The sequence below is a fragment of the Sorex fumeus genome, unplaced genomic scaffold (assembly GCF_029834395.1).
Source record: "Sorex fumeus unplaced genomic scaffold, SorFum_2.1 ptg000063l, whole genome shotgun sequence".
In the NCBI taxonomy this organism is placed as follows: Eukaryota; Metazoa; Chordata; class Mammalia; order Eulipotyphla; family Soricidae; genus Sorex; species Sorex fumeus.
The window spans coordinates 54,359,685-54,384,958 of record NW_026606120.1 but is presented as its reverse complement, the minus strand read 5'-3'; the positions used below and the strand labels follow the sequence as shown (position 1 = coordinate 54,384,958).

The 25,274-nt window shown below is 51.1% G+C and overlaps 1 protein-coding gene across 1 annotated transcript; it reads left to right on the top strand.

The window, feature by feature from the left end:
• The first annotated feature begins 303 nt into the window (after nt 1-303).
• On the top strand, nt 304-25,274 carry SLFN12 (schlafen family member 12). Its single transcript, XM_056126520.1, has 3 exons — nt 304-1,351; nt 24,777-24,846; nt 25,271-25,274. Exons 1-3 carry the CDS (start codon nt 304-306, stop codon nt 25,272-25,274), a joined length of 1,122 nt encoding a protein of 373 aa, XP_055982495.1.

The following is a 25,274-nucleotide window of genomic DNA, read 5'->3' as shown; positions in this document are numbered from 1 at the left end:
AAGAAGATCAAAACATGCAACAAGCTTCCTTGAGGGACTTATTTAAAGAAAGAAGAGCAGGAAAATGTTGTACAATAATAGGTATTAAAAAGGAGATACAAACAGAGAAAAAACAGAAATATTAGATGTTATGTCTATAGCCTTAAATTCAATAGTTTTGTAGTAGAAAATACAAAATTTTACACCCATCCCCAAATTATCTCACAATTGACTTGCCTCCCAAAGCTGAACTTCTATCACCTGCCTTAGTCTCACTTTAATGGCCCTATCTATTTTACAGAAAATAATTTCTTCCGAAATTCAATGGCGGCTGGGAAAATGAAACTCACTGATTATTTGAAAGATAACCACTCTCCTGTGGTTCTAGAAGAAAAAGGTGCCACTCTTGGTTCGAAGCAAAGAGAAAATATGGATAGTAAACAGAGAAAAAAGCAGAAAGAATGCATCATAAAAAAGTTGGTTACTGTGCTGAATTCTAAAGGGGGTAAGGTAAAGATCGGCATTGAGAATAAGAACTACAACTATCCAAGAGATGGAATAGGATTAGATTTGGAAACCGCTTGTCGTGACATTCTCCACTTTGTTCCTAAGTACCTGAAATTTGAACAAAAAGAAAACTACTTTCTGATTTCTGTCAAAGCATGGAACTTAGGAAACTCTATTTTCCCAATTGCCACTGTAAAATCCAATTTGTACAAAAGAGCTGTAACATGTACCAATATTATGAATAACACTGCTGCTTTGGAGTTCCTCCAAGAGAAGAAAAAAACTGGAGGGCACATCATCCCTAAAACACCAGGGGTAGCTCACAATCAGGTGCCAGAAAAAGATTCCATAGAGGCCTTGGCTGCTGACATCTTTAGCAAGACACAACTTAAATATGGGGAAAGACTCACCTTTACTGAATCCACACATGTGGAATTTAAATGCTTCAAAACAAAAAATTTCTTTCGGTGCATTAAAGAGATTCTCCCTAAAACTGTTTCTGCATTTGCAAACACAGATGGGGGATATTTATTTATTGGTATAGATGATGATAAGCAAGTCATTGGATTTGTGGTGAATCATACAATTGAATCCTTAGAAAGAAGACTGAAAAATTGCATAGAGAAGTTGCCTGTCTATCACTTCTGCAAGAAAGTGAAGAAGATAGAGTACACTTGTAAGTTTCTAAAAGTCAGTGATGATGATGATGATGAACATTCTAATAAATATGTCCTCGCACTGAGAATAGAGAAATTCTGCTGTGTAGTGTTTGCTGAAGAGCCAGATTCCTGGCACGTGGAAGACAACAGAGAGAAGCAGTTCTCTGCCGAGGAATGGGTCAACCTCATGGTAAATGGCAAGCAAGGTGAGAAAGGGGGATTGAAATAAGAAATTTGTTAGAGTATCTAAGGGATCTTCAGCATCTGTGGCAAGATCTGTAGCCCTGTAATTTCTACATCAAACTTACTTTGGTGCATGCAATCAATAGTTTACTAACTTGATTTTACACACCCTCTTGGAAAGTAGGCAACAGGCATGTTGTCTTCTGTAGTAGAACTGTTTGGTTCAAAGATCTGGTGAACTCTGTTTTCCCTCTAAACTACTTCTTTACTCAATTTCAAGGAAAGTTCTGTTCAGGCTTCTGTTTTTTTTTTGTTGTTGTTGTTTTTTTGTCAGAGCTGTTTTTGTAACTAGCAGTTTCTTTCTCTCAGGAACATTTACTTCTTTTATTGACGTGCCCTCCCTCCTCCCTTCCTTCTTCCTTCCTTCTTCCTCCCTTCCTTCTTCCTTCCTTCCTTCCTTCCTTCCTTCCTTCCTTCCTTCCTTCCTTCCTTTTTTCCTCCTTCCTTCCTTCCTTCCTTCCTCCCTCCCTCTCTCCCTTTCTCCCTCCCTCCCTCCCTCCCTTCCTCCCTCCCTCCCTCCCTTCCTCCCTCCCTCCCTCCCTCCCTTCTTCCCTTCCTTCCTTTCGCTCTCCCTCCCTCCTCCCTTCCTTCCTTCATTCCTTCCTTCGGTCCTTCCTTCCTCCCTCCTTTTTTTGGTTTTAGCCATAACCCAGCTGTAATTAGGGTTGACTCCTGATTCTGCGCTCAGCAATCACTCCTGGCAGGCTCCAGGGACCATACAGTGTTGACAGGGATCAAACCCAGGTCAACCGCATGCAAGGCAAGCACCCCACCACTGTACTAAAACTTCAGACCCCTCTTTCCTTGTTAGTGTTTATGTTTTCTCTTATAAGAACTTCATAAAAACCCTGAATCTTATGTACAGTTGTACAGTCTTCAGTGCTTGTTTGCAAGAGTCTCTCTTAGGAGCACATCTTGCAACAGAACTGCTGAATGAGGAATATGTAACTCTTCAAGTTAGAAGACAATGCCAAATTATTCAAAGTAGATGGTTTTTTTAAATATCAATTAGAAATGCCACATCTCCAACTGTCAGATGTCAGACTTCTTGATTTTTTTTTCTTCTCTCTCCTTCCACTGTTCAGTCACATTGCTACTGAAGAGTAATTTTTGGTGGTTTGTGTTTTCCTGGTTATTAATCTAATTGATCATTTCTCTTTCTGTTTTGTTTTTGTTTGGAGAGAGGCACACCCAGCTGTGCTCAGGATGTATTCCTTGCTATGCACTGAGGGATCACTCCTGGAGAACTTGGGGACCATATGAGGTACCAGGGTTCAAACCTAGGTTGACTGCATGCAAGGCAAACGTTGTGCCTGCTGTACTATTGCTCTGGATGCCCCCCCCTCCTTTTTTCTTTTTAGACACTGTGAATTTCAATAATGTTACTAAAAGTTAACAGCAAGGTAGCAAGAAAGGCAACACAATGGGAGAACTGTATCACACAATTGAGTTGCTGGGGGCAGGTTTTGAAAGGGAGAGGCACTTGGGCCTTTGATGGAGGGAAGTGTGTGCACTGTTGATGGCTTTGGTGTTGGAATCATGTGCATGAGAATCCATCATTAGCAGACATTCTCCCAGACCCTGCACTAGTGCAAGGCTTAGTCATTCGGGACAACCCGGACAGGGGTGGTTGAGCCCAGTGCCCACCCAGAGTCCCAACAGCCAAAAGCCTCCGCACTCCACAATTGCCGCCATGCTCCCAGCTGAACTCAACTGCTCGGGATGAGCCTCATCCAGAAATTAATCTCATTTTAAACTTAGGTATGCAGGTTTTGTGACTGAAATCTCCAGCCTTTCATGGAGTTGAGAATGGGCTACTTCCCCCATCTCCCTATATTTCTGGAAGCCCCGGCAGTCACTCACACCTGACTTTCCCATTTAATTGGGTGTGCTTCCACTCTGATGTCATGTCAGTATTGTGGAAATTGGAAGTGTCTTTGACCACGTGTGTGGTCATGCACTTTAGGAACTCCAGGATCTGTGGAAGTCAGCTGATGAGTTTACAGGGTGGTGGTTGAGGAGTGTGGGTGCATCTTCCAGGGCTTCAGAAGGTCAGAAACTTGACTCCATGCCTCTGAGCGCCCCCAAATTTTCAGCCTGAAGACTATATATCTGTGAATTTTAGTGGCTTGACTTGCATCTCTTCCGAGATTACTTATGGAGTTGTGAAACCAGGCCAATGAGTTTACATGACTGTAACTGTGAGGTGACCAGACTATTTTTTTCTTTACAAATAATTTAAAAATAGTTTGTCCCCTCCTGCAATTACTTTTTTTGGAAGTGCCACACCCAACAGTGCTCAGGTTATGTACCCCTGGCTCTGCACTTAGGAGTCACTCCTAGTGATGCTCAGGGGTATCATATGGGATGCCGGGGTCATCCACATAAGGGCAAGCTGCTACCTGCTTTGCTATCTCTGGTCTTCATGCTATTACATTTGTGCCTTATACTTTTGGGTGGAGGGGTCACACACAGAGATGCTCAGGGATTATTTTTGACTCTATGCTCAGTAATCACTCCTGGCAGTGCTTGGAAAATCATAAGGCATGGCACAGATAAGGCAAGAGTCCTACTCGCTGTACTATTTCTTCAGCCCCTGAAGAATTTTTAATAATTTCATAATATTTATGCTTTTTTCTTTCTTAATGCCAAAAAGTTCTTTGGTATAATTGTCCATGGGGAAACTTTCTAATTTTTTAAAAAAATTGTTTATTTTTATTGAATCACTGTGAAATAGAGTATCAAAAAAACTATTCATGATGGAGTTTCAGTCATACAGTGTTCCAACATCCATTCCTCCACCAATGTACATTTCCCACCACTAGTGTCCCCAGTTTCTTTCCCAGCTCCACTTCTTTTTTTTTTCATTTTTTATAGGTAAAGGTAAAGGTAAAGGCCCTCCTGTTGTTTGTCGATTTGCTCAAGAGGACCCAGTAACATCTCCATTGGATACTTTGCTGTTACTGTGTTTGGCATATTGAATACGTCACAGGGAGCTTGCCAGGCTTTGCCATGTGCACGAGATACTCTCAGTAGCTTGCCGGGCTCTCCGAGAGGGGCGGAGGAATCGAACTCGGGTCGGCCATGTTGGCTGGTGCAAGGCAAATGCCCTACCGCTGTGCTATCGCTACAGCCCCCTTCATTTTTTATAATTTTATTTATTGAATCACCATGAGAGCAGTTACAAAACTTTCGGTTTTAAGTCTCAGTCATACAATGAAACACCCATCCCTTCACCAGTGCCCATTCCCCACCTCCAAAACCCCATTATACCCTTTTCCCACACCCTCCCCCTACCTGTAGGGCAGATGATTTCCACATTACTCTCTCTACTTTGACTACATTCAATATTTTGACACTAGACCCACCATTATTATTTGGGATTTTACCCCAACATTCAGATCTGCTGAAAAGGCAACAGTAGACAATTTGTTTTCTATTGCCCAGCCCCACTTCTACCACACCCATTCCAACACCCTTCCCCCATCTGCCTCCTCTCTCTCTCTCTCTCTCTCTCTCTCTCTCTCTCTCTGTGTGTGTGTGTCTCTGTCTCTGTCTCTTTGGCTCTGGCTCTGACTTTATCTCTCTGTCTCCTTTTTTGCATTATGGTTTGCAACTGGGTGGCAACTTTGGGCTGTGGACATGACTGCTGGAGCTTCTAAGAGTACAGGGAGGTGTGACAAGGTAGCCCTCCTGACCCCAAGAGAGGCTGGAGATTTCAGTCACAAAGCCTACATATCCAAATTTTCAGCAGATTAATACCTTGATGAGGTCCATCCCAGATGGTGAAGTCCAGCTGGGGGCATGGCAGCAATTTTGGATTGTGGGAACAAGTGGCTGCTGGGGGCTCTGTTTGGGCAAGCACCAGACTACCCATATCCCCTCGATCTACCCCATCTATTCAACCTATGATTAACCGCAAGTCTGAGATTAACTGCAGCTTTTGATCTCTTTGGAGATTTATTCATGGGTCTCTGAAACAAGGCCTATAAATAAGCTTGTATGGCAGATCCAGAGGTGGTTTGTGGGTTTCCACATACCTAACTGTAGGCAGTTGAATTTTCAGGATACTTGGTCCTGAGTTATTGACGTCTGGCCAGAGCCACAGCAGCATTTTGGTGGCATCAGAAAGCCTGAGAGTACCATCAGGCTGCTGATGCACTTACCCCATGGGTCTAGGTTGACCTGACAGCAGTATTGTGCCCCCTGGGGTCCCTAGGTCCCAGTAACAACAACAGCAGTGGCCCCAGCAGGGTCCAGGGCTGCTATAGTATGTGTTTTAGGCAAAGTGAGCAGGCTTCAGCCACCAGTCCAGCAGAACCTGACCATGGGGCACACATCCCCATCTTCAAGACAGTTGTCACTCAGAGAGGATTTTCTCCATAATATGCTATGGGTGGCATTTACTGGTCCGGGGAGGAAATGGCGGGAGGGCAATGCTGCAGTGGAAAATTACAGGGGCCCCATGGAGTGCCTCCTTCACTCTAGGACCCCAACCCCCATGCTCTGCAGTGGTGCCGAGTTGGATTTGAAGAGCTCTATTCAGATCCATGATAACTGCCACCGCCCATAACACCAAGAGCTGTGGAACCTCCCTCAGCTGGCAGCTGTGCCATCCTGAGCTTCCTTCCCCCACCCATCCCACCCCACCCCACCTCAGCTCTCTCTGTGTCAGGAATGTTTATCTGCTCACTGCAGAGATTTCTCTGGACATTAATTACCTAAACTTTTAGAATTCCAGGAGTGTGCAGCTGCTCTTGTGGCTGCGGGACCTCCCATAATATTCACAATAAGCAATAGAAAGTAAATTATCTAGAATCTTCTTGTGGCAGGCAGACTTGAACGGTGGGGGAAATTTTTGAAATAATGGTGGTGGGAAGGTGTAATGGTGGTGGTATTGATGTGGAAATATTGAATGTAATCAATTAATGTGAACAATCTTATGGAAATAAAATTTAACTAGAGACACAGCAGCGAGTCCAGGAAGACACCACAGCACCGGAGATGTCTCCAGGCCCTATACCAAGCCAATTGCACCGGGTCACCCCAGATGGACCAGGTAAAGTGTCCCTGCCTACTCCAGATGGAATCCCAGCGACCTAGAGCTTCCACAAGCAAGGCCCAGGTATGCGGGTCACGGTCCTCCCATTGTTCATCAATTTGCTCGAGCGGGCCCAGTAACGTCTCTATCATGAGACTTGTTGTTACTGTGTTTGGCATATCGAATACATCACGGGTAGCTTGCCAGGCTCTGCCGTGAGGGCGAGATACTCTCGGTAGCTTGCCGGGCTCTCCGAGAGGGGCGGAGGAATTGAACTCGCGTCGGCCATGTTGGCTGCATACAAGGCAAACGCCCTACCCGCTGTGCTATCGCTCCAGCCCAGGTATGCGGGGTGCCAGGACTAAATCTCCAGATTGCATGGTGGCAGAGGCACCATGCTGTCCCTCCCCAGGTCCCTCCCTCCCCCTGCTCAGTAGACTGGCTGTCACACCTACAATTTGCCTCTGGGTGCCATCTTACAGCACCAACAGCCCTGGTCTAGAGATTCCCAGTTGAATCCCAAAATGGATTAGTACCATAGAGAGATGTCTCTGGAACCCAACCCTTCACAATCTAGAATTCCAGAAGCATGTGGCCAGAAAATATCATTTCACAAGCTTTCATGATATTCAAAATGAGCAATGGGAAATAAACTATCTAGATAAATTATCTAAATTACGTTTTTGGAGGTACCACACCCAATGATGCTTGGGGTGACCTCTGGCTCTGCACTTAGGAGTCACTTCTAGTGGTGCTCAGGGGGACCATATGGGATTCCAGGATCATCCACATAAAGGCAAGCAGCTACCTGCTTTGATATCTCTGGCCTTCATGCTATTAAATTTTGTGCCTTACACTTTTTGGGGGATTACTTCTAGCACTATAATCAGTAAACAGTCCTGGCAGTGCTTGGAAAAGCATAAGGGATGTCAGGAATCTAGCCTGGATCAGTCACGTGCAAGCAAGAGTTCTACTTCTCTGTACTATTTCTTCAGCCCCTGTGCCTTATATTTATAATTTTTCATAATATTTGTGTTTTTTTGTCTTAATGCGCAAAAAGTTCTTTGGTATAATTGTCCATGGGGAAACTTTTAAAATATTTTTTAAAAATTGTTTATTTTTCGCCTCCCCCAGATGGAACCCCGGTGACCAGAAGCCTCTACAAACACAGCTCGAGTATGCGGGAACGAGGACTTTTTCTCAAATCTGCCGGACTACACCTCCCAGGTAACCTCTGATTCCGGAAGTCACGCCCACAGCCCGCCCCCCAGCGCCATCTTTGAAGCGTTCAGCATAAGAGAAGGAACACATGGAGGGTGCGGGATCCCGGAGGGAAAAAAAAAAGAAAAAACAGGTTCCAAAGAGAGCCGAGATCACCGGCAAGTTCCAGATGGAGTAGGTGCCGCATCCCGCCTCCCCCAGATGGAACCCCGGTGACCAGAAGCCTCTACAAACACAGCTCGAGTATGCGGGAACGAGGACTTTTTCTCAAATCTGCCGGACTACACCTCCCAGGTAACCTCTGATTCCGGAAGTCACGCCCACAGCCCGCCCCCCAGCGCCATCTTTGAAGCGTTCAGCATAAGAGAAGGAACACATGGAGGGTGCGGGATCCCGGAGGGAAAAAAAAAAGAAAAAACATGTTCCAAAGAGAGCCGAGATCACCGGCAAGTTCCAGATGGAGTAGGTGCCGCATCCCGCCTCCCCCAGATGGAACCCCGGTGACCAGAAGCCTCTACAAACACAGCTCGAGTATGCGGGAACGAGGACTTTTTCTCAAATCTGCCGGACTACACCTCCCAGGTAACCTCTGATTCCGGAAGTCACGCCCACAGCCCGCCCCCCAGCGCCATCTTTGAAGCGTTCAGCATAAGAGAAGGAACACATGGAGGGTGCGGGATCCCGGAGGGAAAAAAAAAAGAAAAAACAGGTTCCAAAGAGAGCCGAGATCACCGGCAAGTTCCAGATGGAGTAGGTGCCGCATCCCGCCTCCCCCAGATGGAACCCCGGTGACCAGAAGCCTCTACAAACACAGCTCGAGTATGCGGGAACGAGGACTTTTTCTCAAATCTGCCGGACTACACCTCCCAGGTAACCTCTGATTCCGGAAGTCACGCCCACAGCCCGCCCCCCTGCGCCATCTTTGAAGCGTTCAGCATAAGAGAAGGAACACATGGAGGGTGCGGGATCCCGGAGGGAAAGAAAAAAGAAAAAACAGGTTCCAAAGAGAGCCGAGATCACCGGCAAGTTCCAGATGGAGTAGGTGCCGCATCCCGCCTCCCCCAGATGGAACCCCGGTGACCAGAAGCCTCTACAAACACAGCTCGAGTATGCGGGAACGAGGACTTTTTCTCAAATCTGCCGGACTACACCTCCCAGGTAACCTCTGATTCCGGAAGTCACGCCCACAGCCCGCCCCCCAGCGCCATCTTTGAAGCGTTCAGCATAAGAGAAGGAACACATGGAGGGTGCGGGATCCCGGAGGGAAAAAAAAAAGAAAAAACAGGTTCCAAAGAGAGCCGAGATCACCGGCAAGTTCCAGATGGAGTAGGTGCCGCATCCCGCCTCCCCCAGATGGAACCCCGGTGACCAGAAGCCTCTACAAACACAGCTCGAGTATGCGGGAACGAGGACTTTTTCTCAAATCTGCCGGACTACACCTCCCAGGTAACCTCTGATTCCGGAAGTCACGCCCACAGCCCGCCCCCCCAGCGCCATCTTTGAAGCGTTCAGCATAAGAGAAGGAACACATGGAGGGTGCGGGATCCCGGAGGGAAAAAAAAAAGAAAAAACAGGTTCCAAAGAGAGCCGAGATCACCGGCAAGTTCCAGATGGAGTAGGTGCCGCATCCCGCCTCCCCCAGATGGAACCCCGGTGACCAGAAGCCTCTACAAACACAGCTCGAGTATGCGGGAACGAGGACTTTTTCTCAAATCTGCCGGACTACACCTCCCAGGTAACCTCTGATTCCGGAAGTCACGCCCACAGCCCGCCCCCCTGCGCCATCTTTGAAGCGTTCAGCATAAGAGAAGGAACACATGGAGGGTGCGGGATCCCGGAGGGAAAAAAAAAAGAAAAAACAGGTTCCAAAGAGAGCCGAGATCACCGGCAAGTTCCAGATGGAGTAGGTGCCGCATCCCGCCTCCCCCAGATGGAACCCCGGTGACCAGAAGCCTCTACAAACACAGCTCGAGTATGCGGGAACGAGGACTTTTTCTCAAATCTGCCGGACTACACCTCCCAGGTAACCTCTGATTCCGGAAGTCACGCCCACAGCCCGCCCCCCTGCGCCATCTTTGAAGCGTTCAGCATAAGAGAAGGAACACATGGAGGGTGCGGGATCCCGGAGGGAAAGAAAAAAGAAAAAACAGGTTCCAAAGAGAGCCGAGATCACCGGCAAGTTCCAGATGGAGTAGGTGCCGCATCCCGCCTCCCCCAGATGGAACCCCGGTGACCAGAAGCCTCTACAAACACAGCTCGAGTATGCGGGAACGAGGACTTTTTCTCAAATCTGCCGGACTACACCTCCCAGGTAACCTCTGATTCCGGAAGTCACGCCCACAGCCCGCCCCCAGCGCCATCTTTGAAGCGTTCAGCATAAGAGAAGGAACACATGGAGGGTGCGGGATCCCGGAGGGAAAAAAAAAGAAAAAACAGGTTCCAAAGAGAGCCGAGATCACCGGCAAGTTCCAGATGGAGTAGGTGCCGCATCCCGCCTCCCCCAGATGGAACCCCGGTGACCAGAAGCCTCTACAAACACAGCTCGAGTATGCGGGAACGAGGACTTTTTCTCAAATCTGCCGGACTACACCTCCCAGGTAACCTCTGATTCCGGAAGTCACGCCCACAGCCCGCCCCCCAGCGCCATCTTTGAAGCGTTCAGCATAAGAGAAGGAACACATGGAGGGTGCGGGATCCCGGAGGGAAAGAAAAAAGAAAAAACAGGTTCCAAAGAGAGCCGAGATCACCGGCAAGTTCCAGATGGAGTAGGTGCCGCATCCCGCCTCCCCCAGATGGAACCCCGGTGACCAGAAGCCTCTACAAACACAGCTCGAGTATGCGGGAACGAGGACTTTTTCTCAAATCTGCCGGACTACACCTCCCAGGTAACCTCTGATTCCGGAAGTCACGCCCACAGCCCGCCCCCCAGCGCCATCTTTGAAGCGTTCAGCATAAGAGAAGGAACACATGGAGGGTGCGGGATCCCGGAGGGAAAAAAAAAAGAAAAAACAGGTTCCAAAGAGAGCCGAGATCACCGGCAAGTTCCAGATGGAGTAGGTGCCGCATCCCGCCTCCCCCAGATGGAACCCCGGTGACCAGAAGCCTCTACAAACACAGCTCGAGTATGCGGGAACGAGGACTTTTTCTCAAATCTGCCGGACTACACCTCCCAGGTAACCTCTGATTCCGGAAGTCACGCCCACAGCCCGCCCCCCAGCGCCATCTTTGAAGCGTTCAGCATAAGAGAAGGAACACATGGAGGGTGCGGGATCCCGGAGGGAAAGAAAAAAGAAAAAACAGGTTCCAAAGAGAGCCGAGATCACCGGCAAGTTCCAGATGGAGTAGGTGCCGCATCCCGCCTCCCCCAGATGGAACCCCGGTGACCAGAAGCCTCTACAAACACAGCTCGAGTATGCGGGAACGAGGACTTTTTCTCAAATCTGCCGGACTACACCTCCCAGGTAACCTCTGATTCCGGAAGTCACGCCCACAGCCCGCCCCCCAGCGCCATCTTTGAAGCGTTCAGCATAAGAGAAGGAACACATGGAGGGTGCGGGATCCCGGAGGGAAAAAAAAAAGAAAAAACAGGTTCCAAAGAGAGCCGAGATCACCGGCAAGTTCCAGATGGAGTAGGTGCCGCATCCCGCCTCCCCCAGATGGAACCCCGGTGACCAGAAGCCTCTACAAACACAGCTCGAGTATGCGGGAACGAGGACTTTTTCTCAAATCTGCCGGACTACACCTCCCAGGTAACCTCTGATTCCGGAAGTCACGCCCACAGCCCGCCCCCCAGCGCCATCTTTGAAGCGTTCAGCATAAGAGAAGGAACACATGGAGGGTGCGGGATCCCGGAGGGAAAAAAAAAAGAAAAAACAGGTTCCAAAGAGAGCCGAGATCACCGGCAAGTTCCAGATGGAGTAGGTGCCGCATCCCGCCTCCCCCAGATGGAACCCCGGTGACCAGAAGCCTCTACAAACACAGCTCGAGTATGCGGGAACGAGGACTTTTTCTCAAATCTGCCGGACTACACCTCCCAGGTAACCTCTGATTCCGGAAGTCACGCCCACAGCCCGCCCCCCCAGCGCCATCTTTGAAGCGTTCAGCATAAGAGAAGGAACACATGGAGGGTGCGGGATCCCGGAGGGAAAAAAAAAAGAAAAAACAGGTTCCAAAGAGAGCCGAGATCACCGGCAAGTTCCAGATGGAGTAGGTGCCGCATCCCGCCTCCCCCAGATGGAACCCCGGTGACCAGAAGCCTCTACAAACACAGCTCGAGTATGCGGGAACGAGGACTTTTTCTCAAATCTGCCGGACTACACCTCCCAGGTAACCTCTGATTCCGGAAGTCACGCCCACAGCCCGCCCCCCTGCGCCATCTTTGAAGCGTTCAGCATAAGAGAAGGAACACATGGAGGGTGCGGGATCCCGGAGGGAAAAAAAAAAGAAAAAACAGGTTCCAAAGAGAGCCGAGATCACCGGCAAGTTCCAGATGGAGTAGGTGCCGCATCCCGCCTCCCCCAGATGGAACCCCGGTGACCAGAAGCCTCTACAAACACAGCTCGAGTATGCGGGAACGAGGACTTTTTCTCAAATCTGCCGGACTACACCTCCCAGGTAACCTCTGATTCCGGAAGTCACGCCCACAGCCCGCCCCCAGCGCCATCTTTGAAGCGTTCAGCATAAGAGAAGGAACACATGGAGGGTGCGGGATCCCGGAGGGAAAAAAAAAGAAAAAACAGGTTCCAAAGAGAGCCGAGATCACCGGCAAGTTCCAGATGGAGTAGGTGCCGCATCCCGCCTCCCCCAGATGGAACCCCGGTGACCAGAAGCCTCTACAAACACAGCTCGAGTATGCGGGAACGAGGACTTTTTCTCAAATCTGCCGGACTACACCTCCCAGGTAACCTCTGATTCCGGAAGTCACGCCCACAGCCCGCCCCCCTGCGCCATCTTTGAAGCGTTCAGCATAAGAGAAGGAACACATGGAGGGTGCGGGATCCCGGAGGGAAAGAAAAAAGAAAAAACAGGTTCCAAAGAGAGCCGAGATCACCGGCAAGTTCCAGATGGAGTAGGTGCCGCATCCCGCCTCCCCCAGATGGAACCCCGGTGACCAGAAGCCTCTACAAACACAGCTCGAGTATGCGGGAACGAGGACTTTTTCTCAAATCTGCCGGACTACACCTCCCAGGTAACCTCTGATTCCGGAAGTCACGCCCACAGCCCGCCCCCCAGCGCCATCTTTGAAGCGTTCAGCATAAGAGAAGGAACACATGGAGGGTGCGGGATCCCGGAGGGAAAAAAAAAAGAAAAAACAGGTTCCAAAGAGAGCCGAGATCACCGGCAAGTTCCAGATGGAGTAGGTGCCGCATCCCGCCTCCCCCAGATGGAACCCCGGTGACCAGAAGCCTCTACAAACACAGCTCGAGTATGCGGGAACGAGGACTTTTTCTCAAATCTGCCGGACTACACCTCCCAGGTAACCTCTGATTCCGGAAGTCACGCCCACAGCCCGCCCCCCAGCGCCATCTTTGAAGCGTTCAGCATAAGAGAAGGAACACATGGAGGGTGCGGGATCCCGGAGGGAAAGAAAAAAGAAAAAACAGGTTCCAAAGAGAGCCGAGATCACCGGCAAGTTCCAGATGGAGTAGGTGCCGCATCCCGCCTCCCCCAGATGGAACCCCGGTGACCAGAAGCCTCTACAAACACAGCTCGAGTATGCGGGAACGAGGACTTTTTCTCAAATCTGCCGGACTACACCTCCCAGGTAACCTCTGATTCCGGAAGTCACGCCCACAGCCCGCCCCCCAGCGCCATCTTTGAAGCGTTCAGCATAAGAGAAGGAACACATGGAGGGTGCGGGATCCCGGAGGGAAAAAAAAAAGAAAAAACAGGTTCCAAAGAGAGCCGAGATCACCGGCAAGTTCCAGATGGAGTAGGTGCCGCATCCCGCCTCCCCCAGATGGAACCCCGGTGACCAGAAGCCTCTACAAACACAGCTCGAGTATGCGGGAACGAGGACTTTTTCTCAAATCTGCCGGACTACACCTCCCAGGTAACCTCTGATTCCGGAAGTCACGCCCACAGCCCGCCCCCCAGCGCCATCTTTGAAGCGTTCAGCATAAGAGAAGGAACACATGGAGGGTGCGGGATCCCGGAGGGAAAAAAAAAAGAAAAAACAGGTTCCAAAGAGAGCCGAGATCACCGGCAAGTTCCAGATGGAGTAGGTGCCGCATCCCGCCTCCCCCAGATGGAACCCCGGTGACCAGAAGCCTCTACAAACACAGCTCGAGTATGCGGGAACGAGGACTTTTTCTCAAATCTGCCGGACTACACCTCCCAGGTAACCTCTGATTCCGGAAGTCACGCCCACAGCCCGCCCCCCCAGCGCCATCTTTGAAGCGTTCAGCATAAGAGAAGGAACACATGGAGGGTGCGGGATCCCGGAGGGAAAAAAAAAAGAAAAAACAGGTTCCAAAGAGAGCCGAGATCACCGGCAAGTTCCAGATGGAGTAGGTGCCGCATCCCGCCTCCCCCAGATGGAACCCCGGTGACCAGAAGCCTCTACAAACACAGCTCGAGTATGCGGGAACGAGGACTTTTTCTCAAATCTGCCGGACTACACCTCCCAGGTAACCTCTGATTCCGGAAGTCACGCCCACAGCCCGCCCCCCAGCGCCATCTTTGAAGCGTTCAGCATAAGAGAAGGAACACATGGAGGGTGCGGGATCCCGGAGGGAAAAAAAAAAGAAAAAACAGGTTCCAAAGAGAGCCGAGATCACCGGCAAGTTCCAGATGGAGTAGGTGCCGCATCCCGCCTCCCCCAGATGGAACCCCGGTGACCAGAAGCCTCTACAAACACAGCTCGAGTATGCGGGAACGAGGACTTTTTCTCAAATCTGCCGGACTACACCTCCCAGGTAACCTCTGATTCCGGAAGTCACGCCCACAGCCCGCCCCCCTGCGCCATCTTTGAAGCGTTCAGCATAAGAGAAGGAACACATGGAGGGTGCGGGATCCCGGAGGGAAAAAAAAAAGAAAAAACAGGTTCCAAAGAGAGCCGAGATCACCGGCAAGTTCCAGATGGAGTAGGTGCCGCATCCCGCCTCCCCCAGATGGAACCCCGGTGACCAGAAGCCTCTACAAACACAGCTCGAGTATGCGGGAACGAGGACTTTTTCTCAAATCTGCCGGACTACACCTCCCAGGTAACCTCTGATTCCGGAAGTCACGCCCACAGCCCGCCCCCCAGCGCCATCTTTGAAGCGTTCAGCATAAGAGAAGGAACACATGGAGGGTGCGGGATCCCGGAGGGAAAGAAAAAAGAAAAAACAGGTTCCAAAGAGAGCCGAGATCACCGGCAAGTTCCAGATGGAGTAGGTGCCGCATCCCGCCTCCCCCAGATGGAACCCCGGTGACCAGAAGCCTCTACAAACACAGCTCGAGTATGCGGGAACGAGGACTTTTTCTCAAATCTGCCGGACTACACCTCCCAGGTAACCTCTGATTCCGGAAGTCACGCCCACAGCCCGCCCCCCAGCGCCATCATTGAAGCGTTCAGCATAAGAGAAGGAACACATGGAGGGTGCGGGATCCCGGAGGGAAAAAAAAAAGAAAAAACAGGTTTCAAAGAGAGCCGAGATCACCGGCAAGTTCCAGATGGAGTAGGTGCCGCATCCCGCCTCCCCCAGATGGAACCCCGGTGACCAGAAGCCTCTACAAACACAGCTCGAGTATGCGGGAACGAGGACTTTTTCTCAAATCTGCCGGACTACACCTCCCAGGTAACCTCTGATTCCGGAAGTCACGCCCACAGCCCGCCCCCCAGCGCCATCTTTGAAGCGTTCAGCATAAGAGAAGGAACACATGGAGGGTGCGGGATCCCGGAGGGAAAAAAAAAGAAAAAACAGGTTCCAAAGAGAGCCGAGATCACTGGCAAGTTCCAGATGGAGTAGGTGCCGCATCCCGCCTCCCCCAGATGGAACCCCGGTGACCAGAAGCCTCTACAAACACAGCTCGAGTATGCGGGAACGAGGACTTTTTCTCAAATCTGCCGGACTACACCTCCCAGGTAACCTCTGATTCCGGAAGTCACGCCCACAGCCCGCCCCCCAGCGCCATCTTTGAAGCGTTCAGCATAAGAGAAGGAACACATGGAGGGTGCGGGATCCTGGAGGGAAAAAAAAAAGAAAAAACAGGTTTCAAAGAGAGCCGAGATCACCGGCAAGTTCCAGATGGAGTAGGTGCCGCATCCCGCCTCCCCCAGATGGAACCCCGGTGACCAGAAGCCTCTACAAACACAGCTCGTGTATGCGGGAACGAGGACTTTTTCTCAAATCTGCCGGACTACACCTCCCAGGTAACCTCTGATTCCGGAAGTCACGCCCACAGCCCGCCCCCCAGCGCCATCTTTGAAGCGTTCAGCATAAGAGAAGGAACACATGGAGGGTGCGGGATCCCGGAGGGAAAAAAAAAGAAAAAACAGGTTCCAAAGAGAGCCGAGATCACCGGCAAGTTCCAGATGGAGTAGGTGCCGCATCCCGCCTCCCCCAGATGGAACCCCGGTGACCAGAAGCCTCTACAAACACAGCTCGAGTATGCGGGAACGAGGACTTTTTCTCAAATCTGCCGGACTACACCTCCCAGGTAACCTCTGATTCCAGAAGTCACGCCCACAGCCCGCCCCCCAGCGCCATCTTTGAAGCGTTCAGCATAAGAGAAGGAACACATGGAGGGTGCGGGATCCCGGAGGGAAAAAAAAAAGAAAAAACAGGTTCCAAAGAGAGCCGAGATCACCGGCAAGTTCCAGATGGAGTAGGTGCCGCATCCCGCCTCCCCCAGATGGAACCCCGGTGACCAGAAGCCTCTACAAACACAGCTCGAGTATGCGGGAACGAGAACTTTTTCTCAAATCTGCCGGACTACACCTCCCAGGTAACCTCTGATTCCGGAAGTCACGCCCACAGCCCGCCCCCCAGCGCCATCTTTGAAGCGTTCAGCATAAGAGAAGGAACACATGGAGGGTGCGGGATCCCGGAGGGAAAAAAAAAAGAAAAAACAGGTTCCAAAGAGAGCCGAGATCACCGGCAAGTTCCAGATGGAGTAGGTGCCGCATCCCGCCTCCCCCAGATGGAACCCCGGTGACCAGAAGCCTCTACAAACACAGCTCGAGTATGCGGGAACGAGGACTTTTTCTCAAATCTGCCGGACTACACCTCCCAGGTAACCTCTGATTCCGGAAGTCACGCCCACAGCCCGCCCCCCAGCGCCATCTTTGAAGCGTTCAGCATAAGAGAAGGAACACATGGAGGGTGCGGGATCCCGGAGGGAAAAAAAAAAGAAAAAACAGGTTCCAAAGAGAGCCGAGATCACCGGCAAGTTCCAGATGGAGTAGGTGCCGCATCCCGCCTCCCCCAGATGGAACCCCGGTGACCAGAAGCCTCTACAAACACAGCTCGAGTATGCGGGAACGAGGACTTTTTCTCAAATCTGCCGGACTACACCTCCCAGGTAACCTCTGATTCCGGAAGTCACGCCCACAGCCCGCCCCCCTGCGCCATCTTTGAAGCGTTCAGCATAAGAGAAGGAACACATGGAGGGTGCGGGATCCCGGAGGGAAAGAAAAAAGAAAAAACAGGTTCCAAAGAGAGCCGAGATCACCGGCAAGTTCCAGATGGAGTAGGTGCCGCATCCCGCCTCCCCCAGATGGAACCCCGGTGACCAGAAGCCTCTACAAACACAGCTCGAGTATGTGGGAACGAGGACTTTTTCTCAAATCTGCCGGACTACACCTCCCAGGTAACCTCTGATTCCGGAAGTCACGCCCACAGCCCGCCCCCCTGCGCCATCTTTGAAGCGTTCAGCATAAGAGAAGGAACACATGGAGGGTGCGGGATCCCGGAGGGAAAGAAAAAAGAAAAAACAGGTTCCAAAGAGAGCCGAGATCACCGGCAAGTTCCAGATGGAGTAGGTGCCGCATCCCGCCTCCCCCAGATGGAACCCCGGTGACCAGAAGCCTCTACAAACACAGCTCGAGTATGCGGGAACGAGGACTTTTTCTCAAATCTGCCGGACTACACCTCCCAGGTAACCTCTGATTCCGGAAGTCACGCCCACAGCCCGCCCCCCAGCGCCATCTTTGAAGCGTTCAGCATAAGAGAAGGAACACATGGAGGGTGCGGGATCCCGGAGGGAAAGAAAAAAGAAAAAACAGGTTCCAAAGAGAGCCGAGATCACCGGCAAGTTCCAGATGGAGTAGGTGCCGCATCCCGCCTCCCCCAGATGGAACCCCGGTGACCAGAAGCCTCTACAAACACAGCTCGAGTATGCGGGAACGAGGACTTTTTCTCAAATCTGCCGGACTACACCTCCCAGGTAACCTCTGATTCCGGAAGTCACGCCCACAGCCCGCCCCCCAGCGCCATCTTTGAAGCGTTCAGCATAAGAGAAGGAACACATGGAGGGTGCGGGATCCCGGAGGGAAAAAAAAAAAGAAAAAACAGGTTCCAAAGAGAGCCGAGATCACCGGCAAGTTCCAGATGGAGTAGGTGCCGCATCCCGCCTCCCCCAGATGGAACCCCGGTGACCAGAAGCCTCTACAAACACAGCTCGAGTATGCGGGAACGAGGACTTTTTCTCAAAACCGCGCGGCCGCTTACGTGGCCGCGCGACATCTCTCTATATATAAAGTGATCAATGAGAAGTAAACCGCCCAATCTTTCTCCCTGAAAATCAGAGTTAAGTTTGGAGCACAGCCACAAACCCAGAATCACAAGGACTTAATGCAAAACCCAGCAGCTTAGAGCAGAAAAGTGAACGGACGATGAGTTAACCCAGGCCATCATTTCTGCCCAGAGGGGAAAGATTGTTGCCGCATTCGCCCTCTCTTCTCTGGAAAGAAGGATGGCGGCCGCTTGGGATCCTTGTGGACAGCAGGTATGAGCTGGGGATGTGGGGCGCGACTAAAACCTCACTAGAAGGGGCCGTTCCGGTCCGTCCTTCACGCCCTACCGAGGTCAACAGTTGACCCCCACGAGCGGCTCCCCAGCACGGCCACCGTCCCAGAAGCACAAGGACTTAATGCAGAACCCAGCAGCTTGGAGCAGAATAGTGAAAGGACTATGCGTTAATCCAGGCCATCAAGTCTGCCGGAGGGGAAAGGGTGTTGCCCCATTCGCCCTCTCTTCTCTGGAACGAAGTATGGCGGCCGCATGGGAGCCTTGTGGACAGCAGGTATGATCCGGGGGTGTGGGGGCGACTAAAACCTCATGGGAAGGGGGGCGTTCCGGTCCGTCCTTCACGCCCTACCGAGGTCACCAGTTGCCCCCCACGAGCGTCTCTCCAGCACGGCCACAGCCCCAGAAGCACAAGGGCTTAATGCAGAACCCAGCAGCTTGGAGCAGAAAAGTGAAAGGACTATGCGTTAATCCAGGCAATCATTTCTGCCCAGAGGGGAAAGGGTGTTGCTCCCTTCCGCCCTCCTCCCTCTGGAAAGAAAGATGGCGGCCACATGGGGGCCTTGTGGACAGCAGGTATGAGCCGGGGGTGTGGGGGTGACTAAAACCTCATGGGAAGGGGGGCGTTCTGGTCCGTCCTTCATGCCCTACCGAGGTCACCAGTCACCCCTCACGAGCGGCTCTCCAGCACAGCCACGGCTCCAGAAGCACAAGGACTTAATGCAGAACCCAGCAGCTTGGAGCAGAAAAGTGAACGAACTATGCGTTGATCCAGCCCATCAAGTCTGCCGGAGGGGAAAGGGTGTTGCCCCATTCGCCCTCTCCTCTCTGGAAAGAAAGATGGCGGCCACATGGGAGCCTTGTGGACAGCAGGTATGAGCCGGGAGTGTGGGGGCGACTAAAACCTCATGGGAAGGGGGGCGTTTTGCTCCGCCCTTCACGCCCTACCGAGGCCACCGGTTGCCCCCCGTGAGCGGCTCTCCAGCACGGCCACGACTCCAGAACACAGAAACCAATTTCTTAACTATCTGACTTTCAGTAGAAATACTTCCAGGGTCAATAGGTAAAATAGCAGAAATCCAAAACCAACATTTAATTCTTGAACCCAGCTGTAGAAAGCAAATCACTTCACAATGCTTTGTCAGCATGTCTGATTTGGGGGGGGTAAATTCTAAATAATAGTGGTGAATCTTTTATTGAAACAATCAATCTAATCAAAGCAGATAGAGTGTTAACTAGAATTCATCTGCCTCACAGGGACGGGGAGGGGTGGGGGGTGGGGTTTTATTGGGGTTCTTCATGGTAAAAAATAAGTATTGGTAAAGGGAAATGTGTTTGATATTTGCATGACTGAGACCTAAACCTGAAAGCTTTGTAACCTTTCCCACAGTGATTCAATAAATAAATAAATAAAATTGTTTATTTTTATTGTAGCACTGTAAAATAGACCAACACAAAGCTATTTATGATGGGGTTTCAGTCATAAATGTTTCAACATTCATTCCTCCACCAGTGTACATTTTCCACCACCAGTGTCCCCAGTTCCTTCCCAGCTCCACTTCTACCACCCCCATCCCAACATCCCTCCCTCATCTGCCTCTGTGGCAGACAATTTTCTTCTCTCTCTCTCTCTCTCTCTCTCTCTCTCTCTCTCTCATATGTGCTCTTTGTCTCCGTCTCTCTGTCTCTTTGTCTCTATCTCTCTGTCTCTATCTTCTTTTATGCATTATGGTTTTCAACTGCGTGGCAACTTTGTGTTGTGGACATGACTGCTGGGGCTTCTAGGAATACAGGGAAGTGGGAGAAGGTAGCCCATTCTGACGCCAAGAAAGGCTAGAGATTTCAATCAAAAAACCTGGGTCCTTCACGCCCGACTGAGGTCACCAGCTGCCCCCCACGAGCGGCTCTCCAGCACGGCCACCGCCCCGGAGGCACAAGGACTTAGCACAGAGAACCAGCCGCTTGGAGCAGAAAAGCAAATGGACTATGTGTTAAACCGCGCCACCAAGCCTGCCCGGAGGGGAATGGGTGTTGTCCCGCTCGCCCGCTCCTCTCTGGAAAGAAAGATGGCGGCCGCACGGGAGCCTTGTGCACAGCAGGTTTGAGCCGGGGGCGGGGGGCGGCAGGGGCTTTATGGGAAGGGGGGCGTTCTGGGCCGTCCTTCACGCCCGACCGAGGTCACCAGCTGCCCCCCACGAGCGGCTCTCCAGCACGGCCACCGCCCCGGAGGCACAAAGACTTAGCACAGAGAGCCAGCCGCTTGGAGCAGAAATGCAAATGGACTATGTGTTAAACCGCGCCACCAAGCCTGCCCGGAGGGGAATGGGTGTTGCCCCGCTCGCCCGCTCCTCTCTGGAAAGAAAGATGGCGGCCGCACAGGAGCCTTGTGGACAGCAGGTTTGAGCCAGGGGCGGGGGGCGGCAGGGGCCTCATGGGAAGGGGGGCGTTCTGGGCCGTCCTTCACGCCCGACCGAGGTCACCAGCTGCCCCCCACGAGCGGCTCTCCGGCACGGCCACGACTCCAGAGCACAGAAACCAATCTCTTAACTATTTAACTTTTAATAGAAATACTTCCAGGGTTAATAAGTAAAACAGCAGAAATCCAAAACCGCTTGGAGCATCATTTTACTCTTAAACCAAGCTGTAGAAAGCAAATCATTTCGCAACGCTGTTTCAGCATATCTGATTGGGGGGGGGGGAATCGTAAACTCTAAACAATAATTGTGCATCTTCTATCGAAACAATGTATCTAGTCAAAGTAGATAGAGTATTAACTAGAACTCATCTGCCTCACAGGAATTGGCAGGGGTGGGAGGTGAGGTTCTATTGGGGTTCACGGTTAAAAATAAGTATTGGTAAAGGGAAATGTGTTTGATACTTACATGACTGAGACCTAAACCCGAAAGCTCTGTAACTTTTCCCACAGTGATTCAATAAAGAAATAAACTATTTAAAAAAAAAAAAAAAGAAAAAAAAACCCTGCATACCGGGGGTATGGTGCCGCCAGCAGGTCAATCTGTACCTGTGAGGCGAGTGCATCAGCAGTCTCATGGCGCCTTCAGACTTCCAGATACCCCCAAATTGCTTCTGTGCCTTTGTCCAGACCCCAAAAACTTGGGGCAAAGTTTACCAAGAAAGTAAACAGCCAAAAGTTAGGTATGTGGGAAACACACCCACAAATCACCTCCGGCTCAGCTATATAATTGGAGGCAAGGCCTCTCTGGTTCCTGATTGAACTGCTTAATGACCATGATCCCAGAGACTCAGAAACAAATCTTGGAAACCAGCGGCTTTAGGTAGAAATGCGTCTGGTCCCTGCAGTAGGTTACCGGTGCTGGGCCAACCCAGGTGGGAATAGGTTTCGTGCCTTGGCTTGTTCCCCCTGGTGGCCCAGTGGCCGCCATTTTTCAGAGGCCACTGGACAGTCAGGTTTTGGCCCCCAGTGACAAGACACACAGGGCCTCATGGGATGGGGGTGGAGCCGGACTTGTCCTCCCCACCCCAACGAGACCCCAAGTCATCGCCCACGAATGGCCTCTCTGGCTCCTGATCAAGCTGCTTAACGGCCATGATCCCAGAGACTCAGAAACAAATCTCAAAACCCAGTGGCTTTTGGCAGAAATGCATCCGGACTCCACAGTACGTTACTGTCGCCGGGCCACCCCAAGGGGGAAAGGGTGTTGTCACTCCACCTGCTCCCTCTTGGCGGCTCGGTGGCCGTCATCCTCCAGAGGCCTTTGGACAGTCAGGCTTGGGCCCGCAGTGACAAAACTTGTTGGGCCTCACGGGATGGGGAGGAAGCCAGGCCTGTCCTCCCCTCCCCAACGAGACCCCAAGTCATCGCCCACGAATGGCCTCTTTGGCTCCTGATCAAGCTGCTTAACGGCCTGGATCCCAGAGACTCAGAAACAAATCTTGAAACCCAGCGGCTTTTGGCAGAAATGTGTCTGGACCCTGCAGTAGGTTACTGTCGCAGGGCCACACCAGTGGGGAAAGGGTGCTGTCCCTCCCCCTGTTTCCCCCTGGTGGCTCAGTGGCCGCCATCCTCCAGAGGCCATTGGACAGTCAAGCTTGGGCTCGCAGTGACGAAACTTGTTGGGCTTCACGGGATGGGGTGGAGCCGGGCCTGTCCTCCCCACCCCAACGAGACCACAAGTCATTGCCCACAAACGGCCTCTCTGGCTCCTGATCAAGCAGCTCAACAGCCATGATCCCAGGGACTCAGGAGCAAATCTCAAAACCCACTGACTTTTGGCAGAAATCCCTCCAGATTTAAGTGTTAAAATTTCAGAATTTCAAAATCACATGGCCCTACTGCAGTCACGCGACATCATATGTTATTCATAGCCAGCAATAGAACACAAATTGTTTATTGTTGCCTTTTCAGCATATCTGAGTGTTGGGGTAAAATCTCAAATAATAATGGTGGGTCTGGTGTCAAAATATTGAATGTGATCAAAGTAGAGAGAGAGTAATGTGGAAATCATCTGCCCCACAGGTGGGGGGAGGGTGTGGGATGGGGGTTTACTAGGGTTTTTGGTGGTGGAGAATGGGCACTGGTAAAGGTACGGGTGTTTCATTGTATGACCGAGACTTAGACCCAAAAGCTTTGTAACTGCTCTCACGGTGATTCAATAAATAAAATTATAAAAAATGAAAAAAAAAGTAAGGTGGAGTTCATGCACAATTCAATCAGCTAATTAGTGGCTGAATAAATAGCAGTACTCCTACAGAAAAAAAAACCCTGCATACCCAAATTTTCAGCAGCCAATTCGAGTTCGATTCCTCTGCCCCTCTCAGAAAGCCTGGCAAGCTACCGAGAGTATCTAGCCAGCACAGCAAAGCCTGGCAAGCTACCCGTGATGTATTCGATATGCCAAAAACAGTAACAAGAAGTCTCACAATTTGTTGTGAGACATTACTTGTGCCTGCTCGAGCAAACCGATGAACAACGGAAGGACAGTGCTACAGTGCTACTACCTTGGTGAGGTCCATCCCAGATGGTGGAGTCCAGTGGGGGCTTGGCAGCAATTTCAATTGTGTGAACAAGTGGCTGCTGGGGGCTCTGCTTCGGCAGGAACCAGGCTACCCATGCCTCCTAGAGCTACTTCATCTCTTCAGCCTAAGATTAACTGCAAGTCTGAGATAAACTGCAGCTTTTGATCTCTTTGGAGGTTTATTCATAGGCCTCTGAAGCAAGGCCTACAAGTGAGCTTGTATGACTGAGCCGGAGGTCATTTGTGGGTTCCCACATACCTAACTGTAGGCAGTTGAACTTTCACGAAACTTGATCCCTAGTTGTTGACGTCTGGCCAGAGCCACAGCAGCATTTTGGGGGCATCAGGAAGCCTGAGAGTACCATAAGGCTGCTGATGCACTCACCTCATGGGTCTAGGGTGACCTTCCAGCAGCATCGTGGCCCCTGGGTCCCAGTAGCAACAGCAGCAGTGGCCCCAGCAGGGTCCAGGGCTGCTATAGTATGCGGTTTGGGCACTGTGGGAACGCTTCAGCCACTAGTCCAGCAAAACCTGACCATGGGTCACATATCCCCATCTTCAAGACAGTTGGCACTCAGAGAGGATTTTCTTCATAATATGCTATGTGTGGCATTTACTGGTCCGGGGAGGAAATGGCGGCAGGGCAGTGCTACAGTGGAAAATCACAGGGGCCCCATGGAGTGCTTCCTCCACTCTGGCACCTCAAGCATGCTCTGCAGTGGTGCCAAGTTGGATCTGAAAAGCTCTATTCGGACCCATTATAATTGCCACCTACCTTAGCACCAAGAGCTGTAGAGCCTCCTTCAGCTTGCAGCTGTGCCATCCTGAAAGTCCTTCTCCCACCCCACCCCACCCCACCCCACCCCACTTCACGTCTCTCTGGGTCAGCGACTTTTTTCTGCTCACTGCAGAGATTACTCTGGACCTTAATTACCAAAACTTTTAGAATTCCAGGAGTGAGCGGCCGCTCTTGCAGCTGAGCGACCTCCCATAATATTCACAATAAGCAATAGAAAATAAATTATCTAGAATATTCCTGTGGCAGACAGGCTTGAACGGTGGGGAAAAATTTGGAATAATGGTGGTGGGAAGGTGTAATGGTGGTGGGATTGATGTTGAAATATTGAATGTAATCAATTAATGTGAACAAACTTATGAAGATGAAATTTAACCAAAGACACAGCAGCGAGTCCTGAAGACAACACAGAGATTGAGATCTCTCCAGGCCCCATACGGAGCCAATTTCAGCAAGGCACCGCAGATGGAGCAAGCGCGCTCTCCCCACCTACCCCAGATGGAATCCTGGCCACCAAGAACTTCCACAAGCAAGGCCCAGGTATGCGGGTTGGACCCAGGACTAAATCTCCAGGCTTCATGATGGCAGAGGACCTGGGCTGCCCCTCTCCGTATCCCCACCTCCTCAGCAGACTGGCTGTCATGCCCACAATTTGCCTCCAGGCACCATCTTAGCACACCAACAGCCAGCCCTGATCCAGAGATTCCCAATTGTATCCCAAAATGGATTAGTGTCATACAAATATGTCTCTGGAACCCAACCATTTGCAGTCTAGAATTCCAGAAGCGTGGGGCCATAAATATTCATTTCGTGAGCTCTCATGATGTTCAAAATGAGCAGTGGAAAATGAATTTTCTAGCGTCTGCCCCTGACAGGTAG